The sequence below is a fragment of the Polistes canadensis genome, unplaced genomic scaffold, assembly GCF_001313835.1.
Source record: "Polistes canadensis isolate GaletaPanama2010 unplaced genomic scaffold, ASM131383v1 scaffold_543, whole genome shotgun sequence".
NCBI classification, from domain to species: Eukaryota; Metazoa; Arthropoda; class Insecta; order Hymenoptera; family Vespidae; genus Polistes; species Polistes canadensis.
In genome coordinates, this window is record NW_014570090.1 from 19,958 (window position 1) to 36,522 (window position 16,565).

The 16,565-nt window shown below is 34.8% G+C and overlaps 1 protein-coding gene across 1 annotated transcript in view; it reads right to left on the reverse strand.

Annotated features, from left to right (window-relative positions):
- LOC106792667 (integrin alpha-PS2-like) overlaps nucleotides 1–15,911 on the reverse strand; it is a 34,988-nt gene extending 19,077 nt beyond the window's left edge. The window contains exons 1-3 of the mRNA XM_014759164.1: nucleotides 15,877–15,911; nucleotides 13,761–13,882; nucleotides 9,571–9,689 (exon numbers count right to left, since the gene is read on the reverse strand). Coding sequence (XP_014614650.1) covers nucleotides 9,571–9,689; nucleotides 13,761–13,882; nucleotides 15,877–15,896 — 261 coding nt within the window. The 5' untranslated portion in view covers nucleotides 15,897–15,911. The remainder of the gene's footprint in view (nucleotides 1–9,570; nucleotides 9,690–13,760; nucleotides 13,883–15,876) is intronic.
- Between the last annotated feature and the right edge of the window lie 654 nt (nucleotides 15,912–16,565).

Here is a 16,565-nt window from a genome sequence, read left to right on the forward strand (position 1 = left end):
CAATAAAGGGACGAAACGTCCAACTAAATCAAACATAGTTCTACTTCTTTCATGTCCAAGTTCCCTGTTAAATGTCATCATTAAAAATTTTCAATTATCTTCTACTTCTTTTTTTTACCATTTTTAATCATTACGAACTGTTCTCATTGTTTTTCTCTCTTTTCTTCGATCGAATATACTTATCTTCGATTTCAAAGAAAATGATAAAGCTGGTTGTTTCGTAGATAGAAGATATTACGAATTATTTATATATATATATAATTTTTTTTTATCTTTGTTTATACGTTACGAGTAATCTTTATTTACTTCGATCAACGTTCCTTGTTTTCAAAGATAACGATCTAACTAAATAATTTAGTAAATAAAAGATTCCAACTTATCTTTATATTTTTATTTTGTTTTCATCAATGCAAGTCCATTGCAAACAACTTTAATTTGTTTCGAACGAAAGAGAACCTAGTTTTAGTAGATAAAATATGTAAAAATCATTACACTTTTAAATGATAAGAAAATAAGGACAGACAATAATTGCTAAACGTCAAATTTTTCTTCGATTGTCGAAATCTTCCGTTTACTTTTCATCGAACGAATTCTCATAGATATTTGATAAGAATGGTAGAAATAGCAAAGCATATGAAATATTTCAACTACGTTTCGTAGTTCGCGAATTTCGTCTACACGAATAAAGAAATAAAAGAGCATTCAAGAAATACTATATGTCTAATTTTCATCATTCTTTTTCTTTAACGATCACTCGAATACGATCTGTATGAATTCGAGGACCACTCGAGGTAGCTTAAAACATGGTTAATAACACGGTTCCTTTAATGTCTTATTCGTTGAGCCACTTGACAAGCTTTCAACGAGCATATCTCAGTGAACGGGGTAGGAGAAAAGCGTGAAGTCGTTCGTGAATTTAGCGAGTAAAATATTACATTCATGTATCGTATGTATAAATAGCATGTATAATGTGTATTAAAAAAATATTTTTTATACTAGTAGAGTGAATAGATTTTAATGACTCTTATATTAAATTAAAGTACACCCTTTTTCCTACGTGTAAAATAACTTACCGAGTTATAAATTGATTTGCAAAGGTTCAGGCTATATTTTCTAGACATTAGTTAGACAGATATTCATAGAGATTTCCACGGAAATCTGTATCTTTTGTTCATTATCGTATCGGAAGATACACAGGTTAGAATGAAATGTTCTTTATCTGTATGGGTTGTTTTGGAGGGAAGGGGTTGAGTGTGGCTGTGTGTGTCTGTGCCTGAGAATGTATTCTTTTCAACATTGTTTAAATAGTAATTTGATATTCTATAGGATATCAAAGTATTATGTTCGATGTCTAGGAAAATCTCTCCAAAAAGTCTTATTTCCGACTTCGTCTGAAGGCTCTTTATATTCATAGTAATGCCGAGGATTTACTAGTAATGCTTGATTTCCGGCTTTGACAGTAACACATATATTGACGCGTACACGTGCAGATAGATCATAGGATCGTAGATTATATGTAGATAATTATATATCTGATGAAAAAATAAAAAAATATTGTTGCGATGGTAAGAAACGTTTAAAAAGGAAGAACACGCGTGCAGTGTGTTCACGTCATTTACGATTCTTCGGCGAACTTTACGATCAGCCGATTGGATGCAAGCCAAGAAGGGAGAAAGAAAACCAAACGGCAGCTGATCTCGCCAACGTCGTAAAAAAGCTCTCTCCATCATGCGTTGCGCCTTTATTGTTCATTCGAAAAGTTGTAACACACGTGCGCGTGCGCGCACGCACCGTGAAGATCCTTCATGGCACGAAGAAACTGTTGTCTCGAATAGCCGACGAGATTAACCAGATGCAAAAAAAATTTTCCAAAATTTGTAGAAAATATAACGTGCCGATGAAAAATAAAAACAAATCTTCGAACACTTTAACCATACGATTCTTAACACAAAAAGTTTCACCCTATGAACCTTTGAACATTTCTCGACTCTTTCTCCGAGCGATAAGTCTAACGTAAAGATAAAAACAAATGAAATAAAAGAAAGAGAAGAGATAAGAGGAGGAAAAAAGGACGATCGTTAAAAATAGAAATTTCCTCGTTAGAAATCGAGGAAAGCTCGGAAAGTTATTTTTGGGGTGCGAATGAGGTCATCTCTGGTTGGGTGCACGAACTTGATATTACCAAGATCGCTCGTGTTTTAAAACAGTTGACAGTCCTTTTAAATCTGAAAGGAGGGACAGGGGTCCTCTCCTAAGTTCTCCACGTTTTTTGATGCGACTTCAATAGACGATATTTATTGTTTAAGGTTGATTTACTGTGTTACATATGAATACGTACTTTGAAAGAGCTGTGAGACGACTGAAATCGATGCCATAAATGGACAATAGATAAGCCTGCATGTCTATAAACATAACCAGCTCGAAGTTATACATAGCGTTGCGCGGAAATAATTTATGAGACAACCTAATATATAAGATTCATACGCAAAACACCGTTTTTGACGATAAGTATTTATAACACTGAAAGCAACGAATCAGGTTACTTCCGTAGCCTTCGGAAGTCATTAAAGAGTACAATGGTTGGTCTCTTAAAAAGTCGATAACGTTGAATTCCGAAAGGGCTAATCTTCCGTTTCTTCGGATTAAGAAACCTTATCTCGTCGAGTACATAAGGGCTCTTGGAAAGATTAAACTAAATCCTTTATTCGAACGTCATGAATCATAATCTCCCCTCTATAATGATGACTACAAACTATCAATCTTTTATTTTTACGAGATAAATGGTAATTTTTAACAATGCAAGAAAAATAATATGATAAAGTATAAACAACGTGCGTGTGAGAGTAATCAAAAGATATGGGGGAAAACAAAAAACAAACAAAAAAAGAAATTTATTCTTTATCTCATAGAGAGAGAGAGAGAGTCGACATTGAATTCTAACTTTCTTTTTTTCCTATCTCTCGTAGAAACACGAAATGACCAACACACACAAACATGATAGTGATTAAATAAAATATAATAAAAGAATAAACGACCGCGCGTATTAATGCTATTCGAAAATAATCAACAGAAAAATACAAATAATCAACCAAAAGGGAAATGTAACTTTTCCCTATCCCATAAAGTAGACATTGAACTTTGACTTTCTTTTTCTATTTTTTTAACTGACAAACGAAATGGCTCGTAATAGTGAGCTCGTAAAACGTCCATCTTTCTTTCGGCTACGTATGAACACCTCGAGACATTTTATTTATCATGAACGAAATTAAGCGAGGCATACGAAAATCAAGTCGGTGATCGAGTCCAGCCCTCTTTATCGTGAGTTGTAATCGATGAATTACGACATTCTGAGTCGAAGGTGAAGTTGATTATTTCGTAGAAAAGGCTCTTAAAATTATATCCAACAAGGAGACGATATGAAATATTTGATGACAGTGACTTTTCATGACTCCAGGTGTATATCATTGTTAAATTTTGTTTTACTCCCTATCACCGTAACTCGCAAAATATGAGAAGAAAAAAAAAAGAAATAAGAAAATTAATAGAAAAGATAGATGGGAAAGAATAAGTATAAGAAGAGAGGAGTAGGTATACTTCTCGAGTGACAGAATAACAGAGTAGTTACGGAGTGGGATATTTACGTCATAAAGGTGGAGTCTAAGGAGTTGTTTTAGTTTCGAGGTTGACTCACCTCGTGTATATACTGAGTCACAACATTATTTATACATCCTACGAATACGTGCATATGATTCTTGTGGTTGTGGAGGTGCATAATAGCAAGAAACAAAAATGAGAGGGGATGAGTTTACGAGAGGAAGGTTAGGAGCTCGCAACTATCACAAAAAAAAAACCAACTCGAACCATTTGTCATTCCTGAATCCTGTAATTTGTTACTGCTACATTTTATACGATTAAAAACAGCAAAACTTCTTAGCAAAATTTCATTTCGCGTTTACACGTGTAAATACAATTTTGGTTTCCTCGGGTGATTTCCGAGAAAAAATCGGACAATTATCATATTGAAGAAATCAATCTAAATACTTTGATCAACTATTTATTCATTTCATTTTGGTTTACGAGTATGAACGAGTAGTTTCACGGTGTTTTATCGTATTAACACTTTGACGTCCGGGCGTTTCGAAAAAATGTCTTCGCTTGGCGCCGGCAGCGCTACTTCGGATTACTTCGTGTACGCCCGGCCGTATTCTAACTGCATGTCGCCGGGCGTAGAACTACTATACGCTTTGTGCATCAGACCAATGTGGTGTATCCGGCGATATTGCAACTTTTGTGCATGACACCAATGTGATGTCGCCGGACGTCATAGTGTTAAGGTCGCATTTCCTTGTTCCCGTGACAGAGCTGACGCCGCTAAAGAGACTTCAGAGAGAGAGAGAGAGAGAGAGAAAGACAAAATGAGCTTGTGAAAGAGCAAAGTGGTGGAATTGTCTCGGAGGAGGCCACGAAAGGCTACCGCGGAGCAAAAAGGGATCGTTTAACGGGCGTCGCAATTTGTCCCCTCGACAAAACACACGACTGGAATGCGTATTGTCTGACCGTCGGATTATCCGATCCCTTCTTCTTATTCTTCTTCTTCTTATTATTATTATTATTATTATTTTCTCTTCCTCCTTCTAGGACCAAGCACCTCGCGAGACAAGTTCCAGACTAGCGATGAGTCTCTTCTCAAACTAGCTTATACTTAAGAGTTACTTTCTTTAATACACTAAAACTAAAGACGGTACACATATATCTATTTAATACCATCGTAATTGGATCGAACAATCAAGCTTTTAAACAAAGTTTTATTCTTTTTTACAATCGCGATTACAGATAGAGGATAATTTTTTATTGACTTAAACAATACGTATAGTTTTTTGAGCATTGATCACGGTTAGTTGTGAAATGTAACCAATACAGTTTAGAATAAATGAAGTATGTACTAATATCAAATATATTTTCTTGTTTCTTGCGAAATTGATTTCATATTGTAAAGTAGTAGAATGAAACAGAACGGTGTGTAATTTCTGAATAATCTCTGAAATCAAACTAAATCGCTTTATAATAAAAACACGCAGAAAGCAGTAGAGCACTTGTTAAAAAAGATATAAATGTCCTGATTTTAAAATGAAAAACAAATCATTAATTTACTTTAGTATCAATCGGATACATTGAATTCTAAATCTATCATAAAAAGCAAATAATAAGTGATACTGTATAATACATTAAATTCGATCACTTATATTATATAAATATATTCGAGTTTTTTGAGACTTTATTTTCCAAGTTCGAGATATGCATATCGAGCGAATTTTTCTTTCTTGTAAGAAAAAATAAATACGAAAGATCCGATCGGAAACATACGGCAATGCATAGCTATTTCGAGATCTTATAGGTATATGCCCTTTCGTGGTTTAACGCCAATGGTGACTTCTCTGAAGGAACATTGTCCTGTCGAGTCGATTCTACAATGCCATTTCCATTTCCATTCTCACGAGGAGTCTGCCGACAAACGACAATCTCGAATCCTATCGATCCTCTTGACTTCTCCAACGCGTTCACGCAAACTCGATGGGTCCTCGCATGCGAATTCCCAAAACGGGAGAAAGTCAGTACGGGAAGGGAGACTGCCATGCGTGTCGAGGGGAAGCGAATGGTAGACATACAGAAGAAGAAGAAGAAGAAGAATAAGTAAAAAGAAGAAAAGTCTCGAGGATTTCGTACAAGGCTCTGCTTTCAAGCCAGGTCGTTGAGGTCGCCCGATTGTCCTTCGCTTTGATATCCCAGCTCTTTCTTCCTTTCATCTTTAATTCTTTTTTAAGGTTTACTTTTTCGTCGCCAAATTTACGTCTTTCAAATAGTTTCGCTCAGATTCACGATTTTAGAATCATTTTATTCGGTGTCATATAGATATCTTTAATTTTTCCATGCTAAAATTTGTAATAAAATATCACGAGTAAAATCATTCCGTGACCATAAATTTTATTTGACGTATATACAGTTGTATAATTACAAAACTTTACATTATTATTAGCTTATGAGAGAAATTGGACACCTTTCAACTTTTTAACCTGATTGGAAATAAAACTTATTACATTCGTGGTGCTCGTAACTGTACGTGCTAACATTAAATCGAACTTTTAAAAAAAAGAACAAAGAAGAAAAAAGAATAACCCTAAACGAGTGGCATGATTTACAAGTTCCTTCGTGCATACAGAGTTTACTGTTACACAAATCGATCTTGAATACAGGGAAAGTATTATTAGAAAGAGTTTTATAAAAACACACCGTAAGATCACCATCCGAAAATACTTTTGTTTCGTTAGAAGAAAAAGACCAAGCTGTTAGTATTATTCGAACGTACTCGGAAGCTGTTTTCTGTCGAGTTTCTCCTTCGTCAAGTCGTTTGCCCTTTAAACGCGACCTTTCTCTCGGAAGCAATTAATAGAAGGTAATTATCGTGGTAGCTAGCTCGTCGTTCGTGTTTGTCCGATGCACGCGCGGTGCGAAACGCACGTTGTATGTTCGAGGAAGAAGCAGAAGAAGAAGAAAAAGAAGAAGAAAAGGAAGAAGAAGAAAAAGAAGAAGAAAAGGAAGAAGAAGAAAAAGAAGAAGAAGAAAAAGATGAAAACAAGGAAGAGGTAGTAGAAGGCTAAGTTCAGAGTTTGAAATCTGTCATTACAGAAGAAGCGGTGCAACTCTTGTTTATTACCTATTGCGTTTCTGTCCCGTTCATGCGACTTTTTCTTTTAAGCTTGTTCAGACGAAACAAAAATTCTATCGGAAAAATTTCAATCATCTATTTGTCAGTAATATTAATGATAGACATCTTGTAAAATAAATGAAATAATATATGTAAGCATTTATTTTTCTTCGTTCCACGCTACAATCTCACACACACTCATACCATCACACATGCACTCCTTTGTGGAAAACTTAAGCACTATGGTCACACACTTCTAAGATATTCTGTATCTCCACATAATATAAATATGTTGAAAAATATATTGATCCAATAAATAGCAATCTTTATATTGTATTATAGAATTTCTTTTCTCATCACACGATTTAGAAGAATCAATCAAAGCCGTGTATTTCATGAATTTTGATTACTTCGATTATTGAAAATATCGAATCATAATTTAATCGTCACTATAGCCTTTCCTCTTTGTAACGGCTTTGTTCTTTGAAAAGACGCTATTATTTTCTCGAAAGAGAGAACAAATCAAGTTCGTCGGATTCGCTATGCATCGGATAACGATTTTCGTAGAGTACCATCGATGGACGTCACGTACTCCGTGACGAGAATAGTGTGCGGGCGTTAAGGGTATATTGTTTTAACGTGCTGGATCGTGCGTCTCTCAAAAGGTTTGGCACGATCGATTATGCGACTCGCGTACCTATTGTACTTCCGATCTTTAAAAGAAACGTCCGTTCTTTCCACAGATTCTATACTTTCATTTATTTTACCACGTGCCACGGATTAACGTTATTGTCGAACGATAAAAGACGATTTATGAATTATTTACTAAACTCCCTCTCATCCTTGAAATTAAACGATCTTACTTTCGATCCTCGAATTTTAAACAGAAAACTAAACGAAACCGTAAATAAGAAAAGTGTAGAGAATTTAAGAATAAGAAACGACAGAGCTCGTTCACATTCTAAAATAAGTAGATAATTCTAGTAGAATAGGAGACAAACGGAAAAATTGACACAGAAAATTACGCTTCAGAATAGGAAGCATGACGACGTTTTCCTGTGTATAAAAAATGACGATAATACAAAACGACGAATTATGGTATTTACAGTCTCTTATCTCTCTCTTTCTCTTTGCCTTTCTCCTTATCTAAACGTCTGTTAAGTAAATCAATTCACAAAGAGAGTCATAGATATTTCAATATAATTATTTTCGAAAAGATCCTCATAACGGACTCGTTTATATTTCAAGATGAAAAACACATTTATTTAATTCCCACCTCGGTGTCCTTGAAATCCATCAAACAGTTCGATTGCACTTTTGCTTAAGTAGAAAAGACAAACGAAATCGAAAGAATGACGTACCCGTTATGGAAGCAATTATCGTGCCGCCAACTGAAAGGCCGTTCATATGCGCTCACTCGCGAGAACTTTCGAAGAAACGTAGGGCATGTACCGCTTGCAGCCGGATTTACAAGATTTTTCGTAGGCTTTTTTCTACCATCTCTACTGGTCCAAACACTCAGGGTAGGGGGAGAAGTTCAACAGATTACGAGAATTGCTACTACGGTGCGTATATACCGACATCGTGCTGTAGAGATTGTCGAGAAAATGCATCAAAGTGAATAAGGGCTGTGGTACATCAGACAGACCGCCGTGCCGTCTACGAATGGATGGGGATACGTGACTCCGAGAAGAGTACAAATCTTTCTACGCTAGAAGATTGTTTTTCGCAATACTACTATTTCGGGGGAATACAAACACAATGGGGAAAGAGATGAAACACGTGGCCCGCGAGTTTTGTTTGAATTTGTAAGATTAAATCATCATCGAGATTTCACTATTGACGATTGATCAATTTCATCTAATGTAAGATTTTCATCATTTTTTTGTATCATTTCCTATAACTTTCCAGCAGAGTTTTGCTTCTAAAATATCAACATTGACGGGACTCTGGCTGTTGCTTATTTTCGATTCCTGAAATAGAAATGGAGTCGACTACCGAGAAGCAAAGTTTAGTTCTATTCCTTGTGTAAAGTTGAATTTTCCTCTTTGAGAATCGTCTAGGGTTGCGAAATTTTTGCTAAACGTAAAGAATCATGGGTCCGATAACTTTCTCGTAAGAGAAAATGAATATTTATTATTATTCTCAACTCTTGCGAATAACTCTTGCGAATAACTCTTGCGAATAACTCGCACGTGTTCCTTCACCTTCTTTCTCTCTCTTTCTCTCTCTCTCTCTTTTTCTTCCCTCTTTCAACAACTGCGATTCCCTGTAAGGAGTTTTCCTGAGAAGCCAGAAATAAGGCCGGATTCTTCCAGTTTATTTTTCCTTGTCCTTGCGAGAAAGCTTCGCTTCCGTCGCACAAAGTCTGGATACTTGCGCGCTGATGTGTATCGTTTTATATACGTGGAATTATTTGGTTTAACAAAACCACATACATCGTTTTATGTACTTTCTATCCTGTTTATCCAATAATAAATATTTCTTAAATTAAGTTTTCTATTTATTGAGTCAGTATGTTCAAATATTTTTGTATAATATTTCAAATTAATGATTGACACTTATCAAAAACAAAAACTCTATTTGCAAGCTTGGTACAACCCGGCTACTATTAAAAATACTGATTATTTATTGAAAATATTGAAAAATTATTATTTATACCCAATCAAATATTCGATTATTTATTCTACATAATACTGACTAAGTAAATAGAAGTACGAAATGATTTGCCGTAAAAAAATGAGACTACGAAAAATGAGTATTACGATTTCTGCACGTTTTAAAATAATCGATATTACGAACGAAATTGATTTTCTTATTTTGCAAAATTCGCTTCCTCAGATATTTGAAGTAAAATAATTACTCACCATAATCGGACCTCCGTCTATATTTGAGGCAGAAACCGTCGCTCCAAACCACTGAAGCGTTTTGTTATCGATCTGACTCAGACCATTAGGTTCCGAGGGAGCTCTAACGTGGTTGTTTCCTAAAAAACAAGGATAAGAGAACGTTACGTCATCGGTCTAAATTTTCTACGAATTTAATATTGATTCACACCGGAAATATTCCTTTAAAGGTATGTTGTCAAGAAAATGAAAGGAAGGATACGAAAAATATGAGTTTTAGATACATTTACACCTGATAATAATCCTTTGGTAGTAAGTATTAATTAAAATCTAAGACTTTACGATAGTAGAAACACGCGATACTACCGATTCGAATGATTCATTTCGCGTGTGGTTTTAATTTCCAAGAAATATAGAATAAATATTGCATTCGAATACGTACAATACACTTGTGACGTCTCTTTTTTGATTCTGACGACCATACGAAGCCGTTAGCCTCATCGGTCGGAATTGGTCCTTAAAGGGAAGTTGTCAGTCTTCCAGCTTTACCGGCTACAATACTCGCGTGACCACATCGTACGCGAGGAACTCACGATATCAAGGTGAAATAATAAATGATTGATCGATCGCTTTCATTTAATGTACTATTACTTTTGTGTTTCTTAATTTGCTCGTTAATTAATAATATTAATATCTATCAATTTAGTCATAATTTATTATTTATCATGCTAATAACGTTAACGTTAACGATGAAAAAATAAATAATTAAATCTTCATGAAATATAAATAAACAAGAATACGCGATTCAAAATAGAAATAATATGAAATAGTTAATAAAAAATATTTACAAAGAAATTCTATTGAAAACGCGTTTCGATCGTATAAAACTTTATTTGTCGAATGTAAGATCAATTAGCCAAGGATTAGGAAGGCTTGTGCCCTTCGGAGGAAGGTCTACCAGGTGGTACCTGACAAGAAGTGTCAAACGTTCGGGTAGGCAGGGCGTTCGTAAGGGCTCGTCTTACGGTTTTCTGTATTAGGCAGGGTCGACTTCTTGTCGTGAAGTACGGATTCTCGGTATCTTGTGAGGTTATCCTCAGAGCGCGTGTACAACGAGATAGAACTCTCTCTATAAAAGAAGAGAGTTTACTTAAGCCTGTTGATCCCCTTTACAAAGTTCTTCTTTCAGAAAATCGTTCTCAGTACAGTCAATACATCGACTTTTAGTTAGGTTTACTCAAAGACTCTCCTCGAAAGACTCTCCTCGAAAGACTCTCCTCGAAAGACTCTCCTCGAAAGATTGCTTTCTCGTACGCACACTGAGTCGGAGATATATTGTACAATCCTAGATCGGGAACGATCGTTTGGCACTTGGACGCGTTGGAACTCGCAGGTGGATCGACCGGATGATCACTTCGAATAAGGATCGATTACGACCTCACTCGAGATCGGCAGGAATCACTATTCGAATTTCTTCTTTATTCTTATCTAACTATCCACCGATATACAACTATTATATATTTCTCAACATTATACGAAAAAACTTGTAAGATTACGCGAATTTATATTTTATTTAAATTCATAATTAAAATAAATAATCCGCAATAAATCTTTACGTTAAAATCAAGAACGACAGCCGAGAACGCTATTACATACGCTATTGCGCTAATTAATAAATAATTGAATTTACAAGAAGATAAGAACATATATATGTGGGATGGGGAAATTAGACAAAGGAAATACGAAATAAAACAATGTATAGTTGGTCGGACCGTTGGGATGTAACGGCGTGCAGCGGTACGTTGCTATGCGAATAAACAGTTGAAAAAGAACAAAGATCTGAAAGTTAGTCATCGTTTAGCCATCAAGCAGCGGACATCTATTATTGTATTGTATTTTATCAGATTAAATTGCATTTACATTGAAATGGTCTATTCATCTTTACGAACAATTTATTATTAACACCAGTATGCCTACTCTTTAATATTCAGATATTCGTAAAAAGACTGATGAGAAGAAAGGAATCCTACATATATATATAAAAAAAAAGCAAATTTTGAAAGTTTTTTTCTCAAAATTAGCTGGTCAGTTTACGGAAATATTTTACCACGAGAATATCTTAAAGGTGTATTAATAATATACCAAAGCTCGTGAAAATTCGTTGGTGTACAATCGTAATATCTCCTTGTAAATCATTCAATATTACGTTATCTGTATTTATAGGTGTCACGTATTGCTTGTTTGCATTCATTAGGTCATATCGTCATCATCAGCTTTTATGCACACACATACATCCGCGATCTATTTTTGAGTACGCATCTTGTTTGTACCGTCTCGACGGCACCACAAATCGGACTAGTCCTATAGTATTTTATTATTTTAAGATTGTTCCTTTTACATATGGTTATACTTTTAAACAATTTTATTGAGTTTAAAGGAAAATTAGATTCACAACTTTTGATCCGAATCTTCAAGTTGTCGCGACAAAATAGAAAAAATCTTTGAACGCGATCCTCGTTGGATTAAAAAATCGAACCTTAAACGAGACTGATTACCGTTTATAGCCAATTATTTTTAATGCAATAAACCAAGCCTAATAAGTTGTTGTATTTTTTCATGTATTACCAAAATGCTTTCTACTTTTGAAAATTATTTTATGCTCCAAATATGTACGTAATATTAAATATCAATATATAAAATCGATCGGTACAAATTGGACAAATCTCTCCTCTAAAGATAAGAAAAAAAAAATAAATAAGAAAAATCCTATCGAATAAAAAAGAAAAGAAAAGAAAAAAAAGTATGGTTCTCGTAGAGTCATCGAAACGTTACGGTAAATCGCATATCCCGAAAGATAGTTCGATTGTTTCGTGTTTTGTTCCGTGCAATGTTCGAGATAACTCGATATCGATGAACGAGCAGGTAGAAGGATTTTCGAGCCGGTCGCGATTACTTTCGCGCCAGCAAATTATGGCCGAGATTATCGTACCGAGTTATGGCCTGCTGATCATAGAGAGATACGCTCGTTACGAGGTGTGCAAGCGTACTTACATACATCTAATTCGCACCGGACTTGATTCCTCTAATTTACATCGAGCTGTAATACCGTGTTCATTGCCAAGCTTAAAATTAAATTCTACATTGAAATGTTTTTTTATTTATCTCTTTGAACAACCACAAAAATCTTATATATCTGTAACCAGCTAACAATAAGGATCATTCTTTTGGAATTTATTTTCATTCTAACGATCGATCAATCGAGATGATTGATATGATTGATTATTCGTTTGAAACAAACGATGAGATTATCTGGAGCGGAAGGTCTTCGAAAAATGAAAGGGTCAAGGGAGGAGGGTATGTGGAGTCTTCTAAGAATAGAATGTTCTATAGTCAGTGTTCTGGTTATTTCACCGTCTTTCTCCCTTTCTTACTCCCTTTCTTACTCCCTTTCTTACTCCCTTTCTTACTCCCTTTCTTACTACCTTTCTTACTACCTTTCTTACTACCTTTTTTATTACCTTTCTCTTTCACTTCTCTTTTCCGAGATTACGAAGCTACTTTGAAACTCAAGTAAATGAAAATGTGGGTCAGCGACTGCGAACATGTAAATAGAAACTAGAGGTAGGGAGGAGTTTTATTAGCGTACACCTACAAGAATGCATCTCTCCGAGTATCAGACAAGTGCTCTGAAAGAGTTGAAATAAAGGAAAGAGAGAGATAGAAAATAAAAGAAAAGAAAAGAAATAGAAAAACCTAAAGGGAAGAAGATATCGAATTAAGTCTTGAGACACGTCAGGGTTGCGAAGACTTAGTTAGCAACTCCACGAGTATTCGCTACTCTTACTACTTGAATTACAGACAATTCTATTGTCCGTCTTCACCGTTAGTCGCGGTTTTCAACGTAACAATTTAAAGGTGCGCAAAGCAAAAGAAGAAGATACAAACTTCTACATACATATACTTATGTATTATTATTATTATTATTATATATGTATATACGTATGTGTAAATATATTTCTGACGAAGAAATTATACAAAACCGGTCCTGTCGCGATTGATTCTCGATCGTCGATCCAGAATCAACAACTTGCCATCTCGACGGCTTTGGTATCGATTTTCTTTCAAGAGATCGACGATAAAATTTCGTGAGTGACACGAGTATTGGACATGATTGCAAGTCGTACCTACGTTACTGTCGCCAATGATCTTACCTGTATCGTCGAAGTGGATAATGTCGCATCTGTTGTCGGTCGCAATGTCGCATCTGTAAACCGCGCCACCCCTGTAGATACCTGTTTGCGATGTATCGGCCTCCGGAGCTCCTACAATCGCCCTGAAAACAATAAACTAATTATTTCTAGTTTCATTATTTCTAGTTTCATTATTTCTGGCATCATATTCTTACTAATAGAACGAATTGCTGACAATATTTTTTCATGTCTTTTCTTTATTACCATTTTATAACGTACATATATCGTATTAGCTTTCAACTATAGGTTGCTATTAATTAGGTTCGTATATAGAAACATTTTTTTATATTTTCAATTAGTGATCAATAGGAGAAAATATCGGTACGAACTCTAATGCAACTTTGACATAATCTTGATCATCTAATATTTAAAATACTGACAATTTATTATTTACACTTAACATTAAATATACATTGCAGTGTATTTTACAAAATATTTATAAAAAGATCTTTGAAAAATATTGACCAAATAAATAGAATTATATATATATTACGAAGTATTTATAATATAAAAATATTATTTTCCAAGGGAAAAATTAAGAGTATAATTTTCTTCGATGTGTAAAAAAATGAAAAAATGAACGAATTAAAAATACGAAAATAACGAATCTTCAATTATGTTAATGACGCCACCAGTCGTCGACTCGACGTGCCAAATTGGCCGTTATCTTTATTGACTGAGGGATCATCGACATGACACGTTTTTCCTAATGGACACGAATCGACGTTGAATGCAGTCGTTAGCCGGAGATAGGAAGGAAGTCGAGGTGTAATTTATTTCTCGCGGGTTGGCCCTTTGAAATTCGAGCGGAGGCAAATCTACTACAAAAATTTACTACAAAAATTTACTACAAAAATCTACTACAAATCTACTACAAAAATCTACTACAAATCTACTACAAGTCTACTACAAATCTACACTACAGCGTTGAAAAGAGAAAACACTTTTTTTTCTTTTTTGATGTTAATAATACCAAGGAAGATATTAGATGAGATAATCGATCGTGTAATTACTCGAATAAGGGTGTGTCAGACAAAAGAATGCAAAGATTGCAGCATAAAAATAGAAAATATTAAAAAGGAAATAATCGAGACTTTATATAATTAATATTGTCTTAAATCGATACTCTGTCATTTGTAATTTTTTTTTTTTTTACAAGAACGACGATTCAATGAGTCGTTCCAATCGTAAAAATCAATGCGAACAAACTAATGCATTAACCCAGATTTATAACAGGTTCTAATCATTCTAAGCGTCCGTGCTTAGTCCGACCTCGAACGAATATCGTGATAATTTAACATCGATAGATGTATGTATATAGAAACATATATGTTATATATAAGATATATAATATAAGAATAAGAACAAACCGATGATCGATCTAGATCAGGGCTTCTTAAACTATGGGTTGCGACCCCAAATGCAATAGCAAAATTCTGGGGTCGCGAGAGATTTTAATGTCAAATATTTATATATATCATTTTATAACATCACTAGAGTTGGCGGAATACAGTGGACTTGCAGCGTCTAGACACGTGCATTTGTTGAAGGTTTTGAGCTATCTCCACCGACAGCAGTAATATTTGTATGGGGTCGTCAAGAAACTCGCAATCATAAATGGGGTCGTCAAGAAACTCGCAATCATAAATGGGGTCGTGAATGACAAAAGTTTAAGAAGCCTTGATCTAGATAGTTCATCTAAATTTCAATTTATTTCATAAATTTTTAACATTCATTTGTATGAAACAATACACACAAGTCCAAATATTTATAATAAGAAATAAATTTGTTTTCTTCTTCGATAATAATTTTGTTCATAATATACATACGAAGGAACGTTAAAAAATCTGAAAAAATCTTCTAGACAGATCGAACAACCTTGGCATACTTTAGCTTCTATGTTGCAGCACATGACTAGGATGCAATGTGTGTAGGTAACGAGTCCCCCACACGTTTATTCGTTCACTCGCTCATATGTACTTATGGTTGTAAAAGTGAGCGCGGAACACGTGGAAGGAGAAGAAGAAGAGTCGATTATGCGAAAAAGTTATATAAGCGTAAACGATTCATAACTCACTCGGTGTAATTCGTACGCATCTTTGAAGAAGCAATGGCGGAGTAGCGTAGATCACATTGACAGATAAGAATAAATTGAACGACCGACAAAATATGTATGAGGCGACGCTAATGAGCGCTTGACGGTGGCACGCTCGTGCCTCGTAACGACGTTTAAATTAGAATCAGCTGAATAAAGAATAGTCACGATGGTAGGGGAAAGAAGAAAAATAAAAGGGGAAAGAAATATAAAGGAAACAAAAATGTGATCTAATGATTTTATTTTTTGTTACCGTGTAAAAAAATTATCAAAGGAAATGTATCTCAATGAAAAGTCTCGTTTACCTGTTCTAAAAACGAAACGCAACAATTCTTTTTTCTTTTCGAAATTTGCTTCTTTTTTTTATTACTTTGTTTTACTTACTGTGTTTTATTTTTGATTGCAGACAAGAAAAACTTCGGAACTCCGTATAGGGAAAATTCGAGGCGATAACTGTGAGCTAATATTCAATGAACTTCACGCATATGAGGCGCTTAATAAGGCGCGTGGGTCGAACCTGACGAAGGCCTTGCTCTCGCCCACTACATTTTTCTTCCTTTCTTTTTCTTTTCTTTCTGTTTTTTCTTTTTTTCTTTTTTTCTCTTTTTTTTCTTGTATTCGTGAAGAACCACAATTATCGATATATGACGTATACCACGAAACTAACCGGT